This window comes from Pteronotus mesoamericanus, unplaced genomic scaffold, assembly GCF_021234165.1.
Source record: "Pteronotus mesoamericanus isolate MK-2021 breed Mesoamerican mustached bat unplaced genomic scaffold, CSHL_Meso_final contig_27, whole genome shotgun sequence".
Lineage (NCBI taxonomy): Eukaryota > Metazoa > Chordata > Mammalia > Chiroptera > Mormoopidae > Pteronotus > Pteronotus mesoamericanus.
Genome location: NW_026555115.1, coordinates 22,337,567 through 22,357,801, shown reverse-complemented (window position 1 = coordinate 22,357,801; position 20,235 = coordinate 22,337,567). Strand labels below are relative to the sequence as shown.

Sequence of the window (20,235 nt, the reverse complement as noted above, 5' to 3'; positions counted from 1 at the left end):
ACTTAGTGGAGTGTCTGTGCATTAGAAAAAAAGGAAATATCCAGACCTTCTCAGGTCACTAAACATTGGCTCTGAATTGATGCGAATTTCTGGGGACCCAAAACAGCACTGTGGCCTCTACTCATAATGGCCAGGTGATAGATGGTGTCTTTGTGTGTATGTGTGTGCGTGTGTGTACGCGCACGGTTTCTTTTTCCTTCATTCATTCATTCATTCATTTTAGAGAGACAGGAAAGGAGGGGGAGAGGGAGAAATGTCAATTTGTTGTTCCACTTAATTTATGCAGTCATCGGTTGATTCTTGTATGTGCTTTGACTGGGAATTGAACCCACAGCCTTGCGTATTGGGATGATATGCTTACCAACTGAGCTACCCAGCCACAACTCCGTAGTTTTTTTTTTTTTTTTAAGGATTTTATTTACTTATTTTTAAAGAGAGAGGAAGGGAGGGAGAAAGGGAGGGAGAGAGACATTGATAAAACATTGATTGGCCTCCTCCTGAATGTGCCTCGACCAAGGATTGAATCTACAACCTAGGCATGTGCCCTGACAGGGAGTCAAACCAGCAACCTCTTGGTCTGTGCAATGACGCCAGCTGAATAAGCCATGCCACTCAGGGCTTTTTTGTAGTTTCTTTAGGTAGAAAATGAGATTATTCAGATTATTCATTCAATTTTTTTTTTTGAGAGAGGAAGGTGGGAGAGAGAAGCATTGATTGGTTGTCTCCTGTACATGCCCTGATTGGGGATCAAACACACAATCTTGCTATGTGCCCTCACTGGGAATCAAACCTGCAACCTTTTGGTGTATGGAATGATGCTCCAACCAACTGAGCCACATTGGCTACAGCTGGATGGAGTCTTTAGTCTGATTTACACTTGTTCTATGGACCCCGCCTTTGGTTATTTCCTCAGTTACTGAATATATAATTGCAATAGACATACTTGGCAACAGACGGAATTTCTTTCTGACTCATGGAGGGAAGGCCATTATGGTAGTTAGGACCAAGTAGAAGTCTCTGGAACACTTGCTCCCTACCAAGATCGTAAATCATAAGTATGCTGCTTCCCTGGTGTGACGGCAGAAATCAGTGCTAACATTGAACCTGAAAGAAGAAGGGACAGTAACACTTAACCACATCCCCATTTAACTTGGCTGTTTTACCTTTGCATTAGAATGATCTTGAAGATTGGCTGTGGACTCTTGTAAATAATATAAGCAGGTGGTTACTGCATTTGCAGCTATGGTTCCAGATGTAGTATCTTTACTGGAGAAAATCATCAATAGCTGCTGTCACTTGGTAGACAACTGTTAACCTGACTAAAGACCCTGTGTCCAAACCAGTTTGAAAAAAACCTCCATAAGTAGTTTGCTTTTACCTGGCAGGGCCAACAGTACACACTCACATTCTTACATCAGGGCTATTATGTGAGTTCTGTTCTCTGCCATAACGTGGTCTGTAGAGATGTTGCTTGCTTTGACTTTCCACAAAACATCCTAGTGGGCCACTGAACTTTGTTGATTGTGATGAACAGGAAGTAGCAAGGATTTTAGATACCTCAGTAAGGCATATAGAAGGTGGGAAATAAACTCTATTTTTGGTACCAATTCTGTATCATTATGGTCCACTTAGGTGATAGAAACCAGACCAGTAATTTGAGCAGGGAACACTTAGTGAAAGAGTCATTTAATTGAGGATAAGGGATTGGCTACAAAGAATAAAAGAGGACTCTAAAGAACACCTTAGGGCTGAAGGACAGTATCCAAGGAAGGAATAAACACAGATGTTTTCTTTGTTGCCCTGGGTCAGAGCTGGTTCACAGCTAGTGAGACAAAGCTAGCAAGCAGGGAACTGTTGATTGGGTTTGGCAAGCAAGAACCCTCTTGTGTCAGCAAAACTAGGGGAACAAGTGCCACTGAATGTCCCACACACATCAGCTGTGCCCCAGACACAAAAGAGGAAGTACACTGGAACCAGGGAGAGAAGCTCTCCTGTCACATCTCTCCAGTGCCCTCTACTGACAAAACTTAACATTGTGCCAGCTGGCAAAAGAGCAACATTTAACAGCAAGCACCTGATTTCACTACGCTAGCCAGTGAAGGATGAATATGGAGTTGAGAGGCAGTAAATTGGTATTGACACAAATGGGGATTGGGTGAAGTTTGCTCTGTAGTGTTATGGTAGATAAACTTTATCAAATTAAGGGACTTTCTACCCTGGCTGGGGTGGCTCGGTGGACTCAACGCCAGCCTGAGAACCAAAAGGTCATTGGTTCTATTCCCAGTCAGGGCACATACCTCGGTTGTGGGCTAGGTCCCCAGGGGGACCTGCAAGAGTCAACCAGTCGATGTTTCTCTCCCTCTCTTTCTCTCTCCGTTCCCCCCCCCCCCCAAAAATAAATAAATAAAATCTTTTTTAAAAATCAGGGGTATTTTCTTTTGGTTTTACCTTGCTAAGTTTTCTTTTTTTCAGGATGGGCATTCAGTTTTTACGAGATGGATTTAATAAAAATAATATCCATTGAGGTATTATTTTTTCTCTTTTAATATGTTAATAAAGTAAAATATATTAATAGATTTGTTTAGTCAAATCATGTTTATAATCTTGAGCTATCCCTATTGGTCATATTATTTTACTAGACTACTGGAATTTATTTGTGGATTTTAATTTTGTATTTATATATTCCACAAAAAAACCTTAACCTGTACACTTTTTTTGGTGTTTCTTTATTGTATTGCTATCAGTTATGCTAGCCTGGCAGCTTGAGTTAGGGAGCTTTGTATCCTCTTATGGGCTGAAATTTAAAAGTACAAAGAGAACAAAATAGATTCTCTGTTTCTTGAATCTTTGAGAAAATTCAGTCATAAACAATCTTGTTTGGGTGTCCTTTAATAGGGGAGATATTTGGCTACCTTTTCAATCAGGTAATAATTATTGATGTCTTCACTTTTTAAAAATCTTTTTGAGTCTTTTATTTTTACATCTTTCTAGAAAATAATCCATTTCATCTAAACATTTATTTCAAATTTATTAGCATAAAGCTGTGCACTAACGTCTCTTACAATTTAAAAATTTCTTTTGTTTCTGTAGCTATCTTTTTCATCTGCTATTTTTAAAAATTTGTGTTTTCTTCCCCTTTTCATTGCTGAGACCTGTCAAAAGTTTGACCATTTTATTGGTCATCACAAAAACCATCTTTTACTTTTATTGAGCAAATCTGTTCTTTTTCCCTGTCATAATGTTTTCTAAAAATTATTTTTTATTAATTATGCTATTACAGTTGTCCTGATTTTCCCCCCTTTAAACCTCTCCACATAAAACCCCTCACTCCTCAGGCAGTCCCCCCACCAGTGTTCATGTCCATGGGTCATGCGCATAGATTCTTTGGCTACTCCATTTCCTATACTGTACTTTACATCCCTGTGGGTATCCTGTAACCACCTATTTGTACTTCTTAATTCCCTCACCTCTTTGCCCATTCCTCCACAGCCCCTCCCATCTGGCAACAATCAAAACACTCTCTCTATCCATGATTTTTGTCTCTGTTCTTCTTGTTTGCTTAGTTTATTTTTTAGATTCAATTGTTGATAGATATGTATTTTTGCAATTTTGTTTTTCATAGTTTTGATCTTCTTTTTCTTAAATAGTTCCCTTTAACGTTTCATATAATAATGGTTTGGTGACGATGAACTCCTTTAGTTTTTTCTTGTCTGGGAAGCTCTTTATCTGCCCTTCGATTCGAAATGATATCTTTGCTGGGTAGAGCAATCTTGGCTGTAGGTCCTGCTTTTCATGACTTTGAATATTTCTTGCCAATGCCTTATAGCCTGCAAAGTTTCTTTTCAGAAATCAGCTGAAAGCCTTATGGGAACTCCTTTGTAGGTAATTATCTTCTTTTTTCTTACTGCTTTTAAGATTCTCTCTTTATCACTAGATTTCAAAACAAAGGCCATAAAAGGAGACCCAGAGGGGCACTTCATAATACTTAAAGGAAGAATCTATCAAGAAGACATCAACATTGTAAACTTATATGCTCCCAATATAGGAGCCCCCAAGTTTATAAGGAAATTGTTGGATGACTTCAAAAAAGATATAAACAGCAACACGCTGATAGTAGGGGATTTCAACACCCCACTGTCAAAAATGGACAGATCTTCCAAACAAAATATTAATAAACATATTGTGGCGCTGAATGACACACTGAATCAAAGAGATTTAACTGACACATATAGAACCTTACATCCCAAAGAAGAAAAATACACATTATTTTCAAATGCTCATGGCAGTTTTTCAAAAATAGCCCACATGATAGGACACAAAGCAAACCTCAGCAAATTCAGGAAAATTGAAATGACACCAAACTTTTTCTCGGACCACAATGGCTTGAACTGGAAATCAACCTCAAAGAGAAACTTCAAAAACTTGCAAACTCATGGAGACTGAACAATAGACTATTAAACAATGAATGGGTCAATAATGAGATAAGGGAAGAAATTAAAAAATTTCTGGAAACAAATGAAAATGAACAGACAACAGTCCAACACCTATGGGACACAGCAAAGGTGGTCCTGAGAGGGAAGTTCATAGCAATACAGGCTTACCTAAAAAAGATAGAAACATTTCAAATAAAAGACCTAACACTACAACTTCAAGAACTGGAGAAACAACAACAAATAAATCCCAGAGCAAGTAGAAGGAAGGAAATAGTCAAGATGAGAGCAGAACTGAATGACATAGAGACGAAAAGAACAATTCAGAGGATCAACCAATCCAGAAGCTGGTTCTTTGAAAAGATAAATAAAATCGACAAGCCTTTAAGCAGACTCATCAAGAATAAAAGGGAGAGGGCCCAAATTAATAATATCAGAAATGAAAGAGGAGAAATAACAACTGATACCACAGAAATACAAAGGATCGTCAGAAACTACTATGAACAATTATATGCCAAGAAATTTGAAAATCTTGATGAAATGGACAAATTTTTAGAGAAGTATAATCTTCCAACACTGAAGGAGGAAGAAACAGAAAGCTTGAACAGACCGATAACAGCTGGGGAAATTGAAGCAGTAATCAAGAAACTCCTGGCACACAAAAGCCCAGGGCTGAACGGTTTCACAGGAGAATTTTACAAAACATTTAAGGAAGAGCTAACCCCTGTCCTTCTCAGACCATTCCAAAAAATCCAAGAGGAGGGAAGACTCCCAGACTCTTTCTATGAGGCCAGCATCACCCTGATCCCAAAACCAGATAAAGACCCTACAAAGAAAGAAAACTACAGGCGAATTTCGCTGATGAACATAGATGCTAAAATCCTCAACAAAATATTGGCAAACCGCATCCAGCAATACATTGAAAAGATTATCCACCACAATCAAGTGGGATTCATCCCAGGCATGCAGGGATGGTTCAATATACGCAAATCAGTAAACGTGAAACATCACATAAATAAAAGACAAAAACCACATGATCATCTTGATAGATGCAGAAAAAGCATTGGATAAGGTACAGCACCCATTTATGATCAAAACACTCACCAAAATGGGAATAAATGGGGCATTCCTCAATGTAATAAAGGCCATGTATGAAAAACCTACAGCCAACATCATACTCAACGGGCAAAAACTGAAAGCTTTCCCACTAAGATCAGGAACACGCCAAGGATGTCCGCATTCACCGCATCTTTTCAACATCATATTGGAAGTCCTAGCCACAGCGGTCAGACAAGAGAAAGAGATAAAAGGCATCCAAATAGGAAAGGAGGAAGTAAAACTATCATTGTTTGCAGATGACATGATAGTGTCCTAGAGAACCCTGTAGACTCTACCAAAAAACTCCTCAACCTAATAAGTGAATTTGGCAAAACAGCAGGATACAAAGTCAACATTCAGAAATCAAAGGCATTTTTGTACACCAGCAATGAAATAGAAGAAAAAGAAATCAGAAAAAGAATACCATTTGATATAGCAAGAAGAAAAATAAAGTACCTAGGCATAAATTTAACCAAAGACGTAAAAGACCTGTACACAGAAAACTATACAACATTGAAAAAAGAAATTAAGGAAGACACGAATAAATGGAAGCATATACCATGCTCATGGATTGGAAGAATTAATATCATCAAAATGTCCATACTACCCAAAGCAATTTATAGATTCAACGCAATCCCTATTAAGATACCAATGACATATTTCACAGAAATAGAACAGACATTTCAAAAATTTATATGGAACCATAAACGACCCCGAATAGCCGCAGCAATTTTGAGAAAGAAACACAAAGTTGGAGGGATCACAATACCGGACATCAAACTCTACTACAAAGCCACTATACTCAAAACAATCTGGTACTGGCACAAGAACAGACCCATAGACCAGTGGAACAGAATAGAAAGCCCAGAAATAAGCCCAGGTCTCTATGGGCATCTAATATTTGACAAAGGGGGCAGAAGCAAAAATGGAGCAATAATAGCCTCTTCAACAAATGGTGTTGGGAGAGGTGGACGGCTACATGCAAAAAATTGAAATTGGATCATCAGCTGACGCCATACACAAAAATAAACTCAAGATGGATAAAAGACTTAAATATAAGTCGCAACACCATCAAAGTCCTAGAGGAGAACAATGGCAGGAAACTCTCAGATATCCCACGCAGCAATTTTTTCACTGATATGTCTCCTAACGCAAGGGACATAAAGGAAAGAATAAACAAGTGGAACCTCATCAAAATAAGAAGCTTCTGCACGGCAAAAGAAAACATCAGCAAAATGAAAAGGGAGCCAACCATATGGGAAAATATATTTGCTAATGATACATCAGAAAGAGGTTTGATCTCCGAGATATATAAAGAACTCACTCGACTCCACTCCAAGAAGACAAACAATCCAATCAAAAAATGAGCAAAGGACCTGAACAGATGCTTTTCCAAGGAGGAGATACAGAGGGCCCAGAGGCATTTGAAAGGATGCTCAGCATCACTAGCCATCAGAGAAATGCAGATCAAAACCACCATGAGGTACCACCTCACACCAGTCAGAATGGCCATCATAAACAGATCCACAAACAACAGGTGCTGGCGAGGCTGTGGAGAAAAGGGAATCCTAGTCCACTGTTGGTGGGAATGCAGACTGGTGCAGCCATTGTGGAAAGCAGTGTGGAATTTCCTCAAAAAGCTGAAAATGGAACTGCCTTTTGATCCAGTGATTCCCCTGCTGGGACTATACCCTAAGAATCCCAAAACGCCAATACAAAAGAACCTATGCACCCCAATGTTCATAGCAGCACAATTTACAATAGCCAAGTGTTGGAAGCAACCTAAATGCCCATCAATAGATGATTGGATCAAAAAATTATGGTACATATACACAATGGAATACTACGCAGCAAAAAGAAAAAAAGAACTACTAAACTTCACAACAGCATGGATGGAACTGGAGAGCATTATGCTAAGCGAAATAAGCCAGGGGGTGAGGGACAAATACCATATGATCTCACCTATAAGTGGAACCTAACCAACAATACAAAGATGCAAGGAAAATAAGACCAGCAACACTGAAAGGAAAAGAAATCAACAGAGCAAGAGGAAAGGAGGGAGAGGGGGCAGGGATAAAGGAAGGGAAGGGGAAAGTCAAGGAACATATAGCAAGGGCTCATGGATAAAACCAAAGGGGAAGAACTGAGGGAGGGAAGGAGGGAGGGGGCAAGGGATAGTGGTGGGGGGTAGGCAGAGACAAATGTATTTGAAAAAATAAATTAAAATTAAATTTAAAAAAAAAGATTCTCTCTTTATCTTTAACCTTTGGCATTTTAATTATGATGTGTCTTGGAATGGGCCTCTTTGCATCCATCTTGTTTGAGACTTTCTGTGCTCCTCTAGACTTGCATGTCTATTTCCTTCACCAAATTAGGGGAGTTCTCTTTCATTATTTTTTCAAATAGATTTCCAATGTCTTGCTGTTTCTCTTCTTCTTCTGATACCCCTGTAATGCTAATGTTGGAAGCCTTGTAGTTGTCCCAGAGGCTGTTTATACTATCCTCATTTGTTTTTTTTTATTCTTTTTTCTTCTTCTTCTGATTGGTTTTTTTTTTTTTTTGATTCCTTACGTTCCAAATCCTTGATTCGATTCTTGGCCTCATTCACACTATAGTTGTTTACCTGTAACTTGTTCTTTATTTCAGTTAGTGAATCCTTCATTTCTGATTGGATCTCTTCAATGCTGTTGAGATCTTCACTAAGTTCCTTAAGCATCCTTATAACCAGTGTTTTGAACACTGCATCTGATCGCTTTTCTCCATTGTGTTGAGCCCTTTTTCTGGAGTTTTAATCTGTTCGTTCATTTGGGCCATGTTTCTTTGTCTCCTCACCTTGGCAGCCTCTCTGTGTTTTTTTTTTCTATGTATTAGGTAGAGCTGCTTTGACTCTGTGTCTTGGTAGTATGGACTAACATAGTAGGTGTCCTTTAGGGTCCAGTGGCACAGCCTCCCCTATCATCCAAACTGCGTACTCGAGGTGTGAGCTTCATGTGGGCTGAGTACCCCCTTTTCTTGTAGTTGAGCCTTGGTTGCTTTTTGCAGGTCAATGGGAAAGATTTACCCATGCCAGTCAGCTGCAAGGATTGTCTATGACCAATTGCCATCAACTTTCATCTTTTGTGGAGGATCAGCTGTGCAGGGGCAGGGTGGTGGTGCTCCAGTAGGGTCTGTAGCCGTCCACTGTGTATGCTGGCCCTGGGGTTTCCTTGGTGGTGCAGGCCAGGGTCAGCCACCACCTGTGTTTTACCCAGGGCCACCATGCATGAGCTATAGAGCAACCTGAGATGGCTGCTATTTGTGCTGGGCGTACGGGTTCCCAGGTGAAGACTAGCTGTGAATCCAGGCTGGCTGCTGCTTGTGCCAGGGCTGGGGCCTTACTCGTGCTGGGCTTGCAGATTCCCAAGCAAAGCCAACTTGTGAATCTAGGCTGACCGATGCTAGTGCTGGGTTCAGGGCTCCCTGAGGCCAGCTGTTGCTTATTTGAGAGGATTTAGGAAGCTGTGCAGCATGAGCCAAGGTCAGACATTTATCTGGAAAAGCAGCTTGGGTGGGCCTGTAAGTTGAGTCGGGTGGAGGCTTTGGAGATCTCATAGGCAGGTCAAGCAGTGTTAGCCAGGTTGATGGAGTCTCAAATATGGCACCAGCTTGCCAGCTCTATGGCTCTGTTGGGGGAGGGGCCAGAAAAGGGACAATGGTCTCTGCTCACCTTGATGCCAGGTAGTTCAATTCTTCCCCATACGCCACTGGTGCCTTTCAAGCTGCCACCCTGGTGCTGGAGCTCAGAGGGAGTGAGTCTGAGTAGGTGAGTCCATGTGTGGGTTCTTTAAGAGGAACTGCTTGGGGCTCCAACAGTTTCTTCCACCCACTCAATCTCCACTGGTTTTTGCAGCCAGAGATTGTGGGGACTTATCTTTCTGACACTGGAACCCTGGGCTGGTGGGGCCTGGTGCGGGGCTGGGACTCCTCGCTCCCGAGATAGCCCTCTCAAATTATGTCCAGCACATGTGGATGTGGGACCAGCCCGTTTCACATCTGCACCCCTCCTACCAGTCTGGATGGATGTGATGTCTTTAATTCCGTAGTTGTCAGACTCCATTCAACTGAATTTCTGATGATACTGAGTGATGGTTGTAATTTTGATGTGGTTGTGCAAAGAGGCGAGCCATGTCTGCCTGTGCCATCATCTTGACTGGAAGTACAATGTTTTTAATTTAATTTTGAGTAATTATTTTCTCGTATCTTCTTTGAGCTTATGTTGCAAATCTTTGTCTAGTTTCATAAATGCTCAATTCATTTATTTTCAAATTTTATCATTTTCTAGCAAATGTATGTAAACCAACATTTTCTAAGTCATTTGCCTGTAATCTACAGGTTTTGCTACATAATGTTATACTGTCTTTCCTTTACAAATAGCTTGTAATTTATTTGTTTTCCTCCAGAATTTTATTATGAGTGTTTCTAAATATATAAAGTTGAAAGAATTTTACAGTGAACACTCATATATCCACCACCTAGTTGTAGATTCTACCATTAACATTTTATTATTTTTGCTTTTATCACATACCTATATGTTCGTCCTCCATTAATCCTTCATCTTTTTCATGCCTTTAACAGTAAATTGTAGGCATTGTAGCATGTAGTTTGTAAGTGACTTCCATTTTAACCCAAGAGTTATTTAAAAGGGTGTTTCTTATGTTGTCCATAATTACAGTTGGAGTGGGAGGCTATTGCTCATAATAACCCTTGGATGTTTCTGCTGTGAACCTCACAACCACCTTCTGAGGTTTATACCATTGCTGTCTTCCACTGTGGTCTCAGGTTGTGAAATGTAAGATTTATGCTCATTGGGATTTGTTGAGCTCTTATTTGGGCTTTTAAAAAATTCAGATAAGCTCTGGCTAGTGTGTCTCAGTGGGTTAAGCACTTGCCTTTGAACTGAAAGGTTGTCAGTTCATGTCCTGGTCAGGGCACATGCCTGGATGGTAGGCTGGGTTCCCAAGGAGGGGGTGTGCTAGTCTCACACATCAATGTTTCTCTCCCCCCTCTCTATCCTTTCCTTCATCTCTCTCTAAAAAATAAATAAAGTCTAAAAAAATTATAGAAATACAAATATAAAAACATTGAGGTAACATTGGTTAATAACACTATATAAATTTCAGGTGTACAACTTTATATTTCAGTATCTGTACACTATTGTTTTCTCATACCAAAAGTCCAGTTTCCTTCCATTACCTTGTATTTGACACCCTTTACCCATTTCACCTCCCCCCAGCCCCTTCTCCTCTCATAACCACCATCCTGCTCTCTGTATGTAGTTTTTGTTTTGTTTTGCTAGTTTGTTACTTTTTGTTTTATATTCTATGTATGAGTGAAATCATATGGCTTTTGTACTTTCTGTCTTATTTCACTTAGTATAATACTCTCGAAATCCATCCATGTTGGTGCAAATGGCAGTATTTCATCTTTTTTATGGCCAAGTAATATTTCATTGTACATATGTACTACATCTTCTTTATCCTCTCATCTGTTGATGAATATTTAGGTTGCTTCCATATCTTGGCTATTGTAAATAATGCTGCAGTGAACATAGGTGTGCATCATGTATCTTTTTGAATTAGTGTTTTCATATTCTTTAGATAAATATCCAGAACAGGAATTATTACGTTGTATGTTTGTTCAATTCTTAATTTTTAAAGGAACTGATGGGAAGAAAGATTACCCTGGGGGTGAGGTCCTTGTTTCCCCAGTTTTGCCCATTGCTAGGCACCTTGAGCTCTCTGCCTTGCTGGCCTTCTGTACCTGGCCCATTGTTCTTGCCCTGCTTATTTCTAACTGCCTGGAACCTGGAAGTGGACTACAGATGTTTAATTCTTAGTGCCACAATCTACCAGCTATGGAACCTTGGATGCTACTGCCACGGTGAGAAATTTCTCCAAATTGAAATTAATAAAGAGTTATATTAAGAGCTGGATCTCCAAGACGACAGTCTAGGCAAACACACATAACCTCAAACAAACACATCAAAATTACAACTAAACTGTAGAACAGCCATCACTCAGAACTATCAGAAATCAAAATGAATGGAAATCTGACAATTACAGAATTAAAGAAACCACATCCATCCAGAATGGTAGGAGGAGTTTAGATGCAAAACGGGCTGGTCCCACATCCACATGTGGTGGATAAAAATTTGGGAGGGATATATTGGGAATGAAGAGTTGCAGCCCCACATCAAGCCCCCCAAACCAGGGTTCCAGTTTGGAAAACCTGGAAAATAAGTCCCCATAACTCCTGGCTGCAAAATGCAGCAGGGATTGCGTTGTTGGAAGAAATTTTTAGATTCCCAAGCAGTTCCCTTAAAGAACCCACACGTGGTCTTACTCAGACTCACTCCCTCTGATCCAGCACTGAGGTAGCAGCTTGGAAAGCACCAGTGGCATATGGGGAGGAACTGAAGTGTCTGACATCAGAGCAGGACCTGGGGACAGCTTTCTCCGAGACTGAGAGGCAGGCAGAGGTCATTGTTCCTTTTCTGAACCTTCCCCACACAGAACCACAGAGCCAGTAGGCAGATGCCATATCTGAGACTCCATCAACCTGGTCAACACTGTTTGGCCCGCCCTAGGGATTCCCTGAGGTTCCACCCCTGATTTTGTGTACAACCGAGCTGTTAACAGTGGCTTTCCCATATGAATGGTAAGTCTTAGCTCATGCTTCACAATTTCCTAAGTCCTCTCAAGTAAGCAACAGCTGACCTCAGTGAACCACCAGCCCTTGTATCTCTGGCTACATGGCCTGCAAGAGCAATCAAGGCTCAACTACAAGAGGAAGGTGTACTCAGCCTGCATGGAGGGTGCATCTTGAGTACCCAGCTTGGGTGGTGGTGGCGGGGAGGGCTGTGTCACTGGGCCCGACAGGACATCTACTGCATTAGGCCATGCTATCAAGGCAGGGAGTCATAGTAGCTCTACCTAAAACATAGAAACAAACAGGGAGGCTGCCAAAATGAGAAAAAGAAACATGGGACAAATGAAAGAAAACAACTAAAAAAAAAAAAAAAGAACTAAACAAAATGAAGATAAGTAATCTAGCAGTGTTCAAAACACTGGTTATAAAGATGCTCAGGGAGCTTAGTGAGAATCTTAAGAGCATAATAGAGATCCAGTCAGAAATGAAGACTGCACTAACCATAATAAAGCATGATTTACAGGGAATCAGAAGTAGAGTGGATGAAGCCAAGAATCACATCTATGATTTAGAACATAAGGAAGCAAAAAGCAGCCAATCAGAACAATGAGAAGAAATAAGAGCCCCCCAAAACAAGGATAGTTTAAGCAGCCTCTGGGACAACTTCAAGTATTCCAACATTTGCCTCATAGGGGTGCCAGAAGGAGAAGAGAAAAAGAGCAAGAAACTGGAAATCTGTTTGAAAAAATAATGAAAGAAAACTTCCTGAATTTGGTGAAGGAAATAGACATGCATGTCTAGGAAGCACAGAGAGTCCCAAACAAGATGGATGCAAAGAGGCCCACTCCAAGACTTATCATTATTAAAAGGCCAAAGGTTAGATTTAAAGGGAGACTCTTAAAAGCAAGAGAAAATAAGTTAGTTACCAGATGGTTTCCAGATGGGAGGGGTGTGGGGATTGCCTGAATGAATGGGAATGCTTGGTCGGGAGGGATATAGGGGGACAAATTGGGACAACTGTAATAGCATAATCAATAAAATATAATTAAAAATAAAAATAAATAAAAGAACCTTCACCCTGTTTTCCATAGTGGTACACCAACTTAGAATCCCACTAACAATGGGTTGTTTTTTTTTTCATACAAGGGTGTTTTTTTTCCATATCCTCTCCAACACTTATTACATGCATTTTGATAATAGCCATTCTCATAGTTATGAGGAGATATTACATTGTGGGTTTTTAAAAAAATTATTTTTTATTATTGGAAAGGCGAATGGCCACGGCAGGTTTTATGGTGACTTGAGCTGTCATAGTCTCTCTAGACTGTTCTTGCATGCAGTTGGACATTGGTACTGATTTGCATTTTCCTGATGATTAGTGATGCTGAACGTTTTTTCATATGTCTCTTGGCCATTTGTGTGTCTTCCTTGGAAAAAAGTGTATTGGGGTCATCTGCACATTTTTAAATTGGATTGTATTTTCATTGTTGAGTTGTATGAGTTTTTAAATATAGTTTGAATATTAACCCCTTTAAATATTTTGGATATTAACTCCTTATTAGAAGCATTATTTGCAAATAATCTCCTCTTCCGTTGATAGGTTCCTTTGCTATGCAGAAGCTTTTTAGTATTTGGGCTTAATATATGCTCAGGTTATATAAATATTCCATGGGTATTCAAAAAGACAGTGTATTCTCTTCTAGGTACAAAATTGTGTAAATATCTATTAGTCTAGCTGTCAAATTTTTTAAAAAGATTTTATTTATTTTTAGAGAGAGGGGGAGGGGACGAGGGAGAAAGAAACGCCAATCAGTTGTCTCTTGCACGCGCCCTCATTGAGGACCAAACCTGCAGCCCAGGCATATAACATTGACTGGGAATCAAACCAGTGACCTTTTTGCCTCATGGGACAATGCCCATCCAACTGAGCCACACCTGTCAGGACTACCTGTCAATTCTTCCTATTGGTATTTATTTTGGTCTACCTTTCCTCTTAATTTCATAGATGTGTGATAGTCTCCTAAGATGATTGTGGATCTGTCGATTTCTTATATTTCTAATATTTTTTGTTTTATATACTGAAAAATGTTATTAGAAAATAGAAGTTTGTAACTGCCAAATCTTTTTATTTTTTTAATTCTCACCTGACGACATGGTTATTGATTTTTTTAGAGAGGAGGGAAGGGAGGAAGACAGAGGGGTAAACGTCGATGGGAGAGAGAAACATCTGATCGGTTGCCTCTATTACGAGCCCGGACCAGGGACCTCTTGTAGTGCCCCAACCAGGAGCCTAACCTGAAACCCAAGCATGTGCCCTGAGTGGGAGTCAAATCTGTGACCTTTCTGTTTTAGGGACGATGCTGCAAGCATGTGAGCTACACTGGCCAGGGCACTGCCATATGTTAGTAGGGCATGTCTTTTATAAGTATAAAATATCCCTTTGTCTCATTTAATTATTTTTGGACTTCTATTTTGTGGATATTAATTGCCAAACCTGCTTTATTTTTGCTTTGATTATATTGTTTTAGCTGTGATTTTTTACAAATTGTGCATAGCTAGATTTAAAAATCTGAGAGGCTCTTTTGATAAGGGAATTTATTTCTATTTCTTTTTCATTGTGATTTTCATTTGTACTTAGTATTTCCATCTTATTTTGTTTTCTCCTCTTCAACTTTCTAGTTGTTTCTTTCCTCCTTGTGTTGAATTGATGGGATTTTTCTTGCTTGATTTCTAGCTCTTTAGTACAAACTCATTATTTGCGTACTATTTTCAATTTTGTAGTATCTGCATACCACCTGTGCTATTACTACTTTCTACCTAAACAACTATATTTATTTTCAATTAAGGTTTTTATATAATTATGTAAAAAGAAACCGATATAATTTACTATAGAATTTAATGTAAGCAGAAGTATGATAAATAACAAATTATGTTATACATTTTAGCCAGCTATAGTCAAACGGACATGTTCTAACTGAATCAGAATGCCTGATGTGAATCATGTTTTAAAACAATTCCATGTCTATATACCACCTAAAACCTCCTCTTGATGTCCCATTCTTTTTTTTTTTTAAGATTTTATTTATTTTTTAGAGAGAGGAAAAGAGAGGGAGAAAGAGAAAGAGAGAGAAATATCAATGTGCAGTTGCCTCTCATATGCCCCCAACTGGAGACCTGGCCTGCAACTCAGGCATGTGCCCTGACTGGGAATCAAACAAGCAACCCTTTGGTTTGCAGGCGGGTACTCAATCCACTGAGCCACACCAGCCAGGGCTTGGTAGAGGCACACAGTCTAGGAGTTTGGAAGTTATACATTCTATTCTTGCAATGGTGACTCTTACATTTTTAACATACACATTTATACTTGATTCTTTCTCTTAAGCCTAGAGTTAATATCTTCTTGCATTAGGGGAGACTTTCACTAACTTCTCTTCCTCTCCTGTATCTCCTATTGAAACCATTCATTATATACTTCCATTTTATAGATGAGGGTACTGAGGCTTAGAGAATTTAAGTGAACTTATTGGAGTGTCACAGTTGGGAGCCGAAACTGGGCAATCTAACTTCAGACCTTGTTTCTGCTCTCTCCATTAGACTCTACTGCCCAACTGGAGATTTTAATTCCAAATTCTGATTTATTATTAAAAAGTATATTAAACAGCTTAAGTATACATTTTGGTTTTCTCTCCCATTTATTATACACTTACTGTTCATTTTATTTTGCTAAGGTACATTCTTGAGTCACTATTCCAGGAAGACTAGGTATATTCTTTCCCTCACATTCAAATCTAGGTTGGCTAGGTACAGAATCTTAGATTCACATTTATTACCTTTTAGAGTTTTGAAGACATTGTACCCTTCTCAACTAGTATTTAGTGTTATCAATCAAAGAGCTGTCTGGTGCCGTTCCTTATCCTTCAAGAATGTTCTACTGACTCTATTCCTTTCCTCTTCATTGCAACTTCTCTTATCCAGAAAAGACTCTCTTCCCCATTTTTAAATCGAGTAATAAAATGCACAAATATTAAGTATATAGTTTAATGAATATTTATGTATATATGCTGCTGTAACCAGCACCCAGATAGAGATATAGAGAACATCTATAGCAACCAGAAGTCTCCCTCATGCCCCATCACTAGCAATAAACTAACCCTCCCTCCAGAAGTAACCACGATTCTGACTGCTATCACTGCATGAAAGTCTTGCTTGTTCTTGAACTTTATATAAATGATTTTACATGGCATTTACTGTTTTGTGTCTGAGAGAAGCTATGTTTTAATATTCTTTCCAAATAGAAACTTGAGGAGAAGCTAGAGTTCTGGATGGAGAAATTCGATAAGGACACAGAAATGAAACAGAATGAACTGAATGCTCTCAAATCTGCTAAGGCCAGTGACTTAGCACGCCTTCAAGACCTTGCAAAGATGGTAAGGAAGCAGAGTTTCAATAGTATAAGGCTCAGCACTGAGGAGTGGGTAGAAGCTAAGCTAAAGTAGCTGGGTAATGCTATTTTTGGTCACAGAGTGGAGGTTTGCCTGTAAACCAATGGGATTCTATTTGGAGGATCATGATGCTGACAATAACAGTGACGACACCATTGCTGGTGGGGGCAATACAAACAGTAGTTAACTCTTAGGCAGTGCTTACTCTGTCCAAGCATTAATTAATATTTCACATATACAGCTTCTTCAACCTTCACAGCAACCTCTTGAGATAGATATTATTCCTACTTTATGATCTCTGAAGACAATTAGTAAATTATGGTTTCCCAAATGCTTCTGATTATGGCTTTATTATTGAAAGCAGAACTTCTCAAATTTCTCTTTTAAAAGATGGTTACAATTTGATGTGTACATTCCATCACAGCTTTTTAAAAAAATTACATTATTTTGAGGTCATTAATCACATCATTAATATTTTCCAATGAAATATTTTAAAGATTTTATTTATTTTTAGAGAGAGGGAGGGGATGGAGAAAAAGAGGGAAACATAGATGTGAGAGAGAACCACTGATTGCTTCTCACATGCGCCTTGACTGGGGATGGAACCTGCAACCCAAGCACATGCCCTGAAATCAAATGGGGGACACTTTTTGCTTTGCGGAGTGACACCCGACCAGCTGAGCCACACCACTCAGGGCTTTATGAAATATTTTAAAGCAAATTTGAATTATTTAAACAGAAACAAACTTGGGAACAATTCCAAAGTTAATGAAGGAATATTTTTAATATAAAAATCCAGTAAGTTTTTTTCCTTTGGTTTATCTTTAGATTTGGCATGCTTTATTTTAAAATGTCTATTAAAATCGCCGGGCTGGCTGGTCACAGTTTAGCCAAGAGAGTCCTGTAACATGATTAATGTCTACTTTTGCAGATAAGGGAGTATGAACAGGTCATCATTGAAGATCGTATAGAAAAGGAGAAGAACAGGAAGAATGTAGAACAGGCTTTCTTGGAATTAAAGAGCGCCATAAAGGTAGAAAGCCATAATTGGCCTCTTAGGATCCTTTAATTCTATAGCTGGCGTAACACTGAAGAATGCAAAGTACCTCTCATTGATTACCAAAAACAGGAGATCTGTGAGGAAACATGCCCTTTGTCATTATTGGAATTTGCCAGCACAGTCCAGTGGTGCAGGGAGACAGTTAACAGAAAAAGACACACTCCCAGCTCTTAATCCAGGGAAAAGGAGATGGCTAGCAGTGGAAGCAAAACCTAGAGTTTGTGCTCAGAGGACAAATTTAAGGATACTCTATCTAACCAAAATAGCTCTTGAAAGAGTTCTAATATCCAACTGCTTTGGAAAATCCTACTTAGAGTTAACCCCGGCTATCTGTGCAGGATTCTGATAAGAGCCATTTGAAAAGAAGAAAAGTAGAAGGGATAAGTTTAGAAAATAGAGATATTTTAGTTGCATATTAACTTCTATATATTAGTGATTATTTACCTGGCAGGTCAGATTCTAGGAACTATCAAGCAAAAATAACATCAACTAAACAGAAACTGTTGTTACTGTTGTTTTGAGGATTGCCCTCATCTCTGAAAGATGAGTATCTGCTGAGACCGAATAGTATGCAAACTAGTTTGGTTTGGGATGCATATTAGGGAGTGGATTAAGAAAGTAAGCTTTAAAGTACATTCAGGACCAGATATCCAGATCCAACTTGAACTTTCCATTAGGAGAGTCAGATAAACAGTGAGCAAGTATTTATGAAACTCCTCTGGTGTTTTGTATTTGCCAGGATTCCTCAGCTGAGGGCAAAAATCTAAGAACTAGCTGAAGACCACCCTTCTTTTCTTTTCACTGGTGGATTTGCTTCCAGTCTTTGGGACTTAATGTGATTTTAAAGTAGCCCAGACTGTATTCAAAACAGTTGTGTCTAATGACTAAGATATTCAAGGTAGCTATCTAAAGTTTGCTTTTTGAAAATAAGAGTATTGATCCTTTAATCAATCATTAAAGATATGAAATGCACCAGGAAGTCTGTTGAAGTAATCTAGATTAGCTGCATACTTTTGACTGAATGCTTGCTTTTGCCTGTGGCCCAGGTAACTAACACCCCTTTTGGATCAAATGGTTATTAGATATGGGAAACGATGTTCATAAAGAGCAGTAGTACAAGGGAGTGAGGTTTCCAAGTGTAAAAGAAAGACTTTTTATATTTCTTGAAAACTTTAGAGTCCATGGCTTAAGTCCTGCACAGTTGCCGAACATTACTGCAGGGAGAGCATACCCCTCCCATGTCTGTCTATTCTTTGGAAGGAAGTTACTTTATCAAAAACCAATCCCCTTATGTACAAAAAATGCAGCTTCTCAGGCACGCTATAAATTGTATTCACTCCCCCTTTCTTTTCCAGCTCCAGGCCTGGTGGCGAGGCACTGTAGTGCGGAATGAAATTGGTGGTTTCAATATGCCTAAGAAGGACAGAGATGATAGCAAGGATTCAAAAGGTAAAGGCAGAGGCACAGGCAAGCGGAGAGGCAAGATACAGTGATGAACTGTCTTCTGTCTTTTCCTCTGATGTTCTGGACCTGGGAAGGACTTGAATGGAAGAGGAAACATCTTTTACCACCAGATAACTTATCTATAGGTTGTTTCTTATTTGGACATTTCCAGGTGCAGCCTTGTTATTTCCCTTTGCCCATTATGTTAATTTTCAGACCCCAAATTAGGATTATATGATTAAGGGCTTCTTCATATTTTGAAAAAAAATTTGCTGGTAAGTAGTATTTCTAGGAGCCTTGTGAAGATTTCTCTTGCTCTTTCTCACCCCCCACCCCCAAAATTCATAGGCTTAGTTATAGTGATGCATTAAAACTTCAGTAATTCCTGCAATATGTCTCTGATTCTGATTTGGTGAAAAAACTCTTGTGAACAAAAGTGAAGTGTCCAGTAGGAATTACAAGATGACATTTATAAAGTATCCAGCATAATAATACATATATAGTGAAGTTTTATTAAAGGTTGGTACTTTCCTGTCTTAGATTTATCGTTTTAGTGTTTTTATTGGGAATTGGTGGTGGCATGGAATATATATCTTAGAAGCTGCTTTAGCTCCTTTTCTAGGAGGTAGGAATATAAATTATAAATACAAGCTAGAAATGAGATTTTAGGATAACCCATACATGGTAAATATGGGGGACACAGTTCTGCTGGAAGACTAGTTTGGAGATTTTTTTTTTTTTTTACTTTATTTTTAGAGAGGGGGATGGGAGGGAGGAAGAGAGGGAAAGAAACATTGATTGGGTGTTTCTCACATGTCCCCAACCAGGGACCTGGTCCGCAACCCAGGCCTGTGCCCTGACTAGGAATCAAACTGGAGACCCTTCAGTTTGTGAGACAACACCCAATACACAGAACCACAAGCATCTGAGCTGGAAATATTGTTGATAAGGGAGAAACTAGGGTCTATACCTACTTTGCTTCCTCAATAATTCTCGCCTTATGGGGCATTAAGACTGCAAGAGAGAAAGCATTGAAAATACCCAACCTGTGTCTGTAACAAAAAGCTGATTGTTG

The 20,235-nt window shown here is 39.2% G+C and overlaps 1 protein-coding gene and 1 non-coding gene across 2 annotated transcripts in view; one reads left to right on the top strand and one right to left on the bottom strand.

Annotated features, from left to right (window-relative positions):
* Positions 1–19,210, top strand: part of IQCG (IQ motif containing G) — a 58,839-nt gene extending 39,629 nt beyond the window's left edge. Inside the window, exons 8-10 of the mRNA XM_054574962.1 lie at positions 16,511–16,642; positions 17,589–17,690; positions 19,073–19,210. Of these exons, the coding sequence (XP_054430937.1) occupies positions 16,511–16,642; positions 17,589–17,690; positions 19,073–19,210 (372 nt within the window). The remainder of the gene's footprint in view (positions 1–16,510; positions 16,643–17,588; positions 17,691–19,072) is intronic.
* LOC129071889 (small nucleolar RNA SNORA44) lies at positions 13,473–13,602 on the bottom strand. The gene has a single exon (XR_008529310.1). It is a non-coding gene; the product is annotated as a small nucleolar RNA SNORA44 (small nucleolar RNA).
* Positions 19,211–20,235: the final 1,025 nt, after the last annotated feature.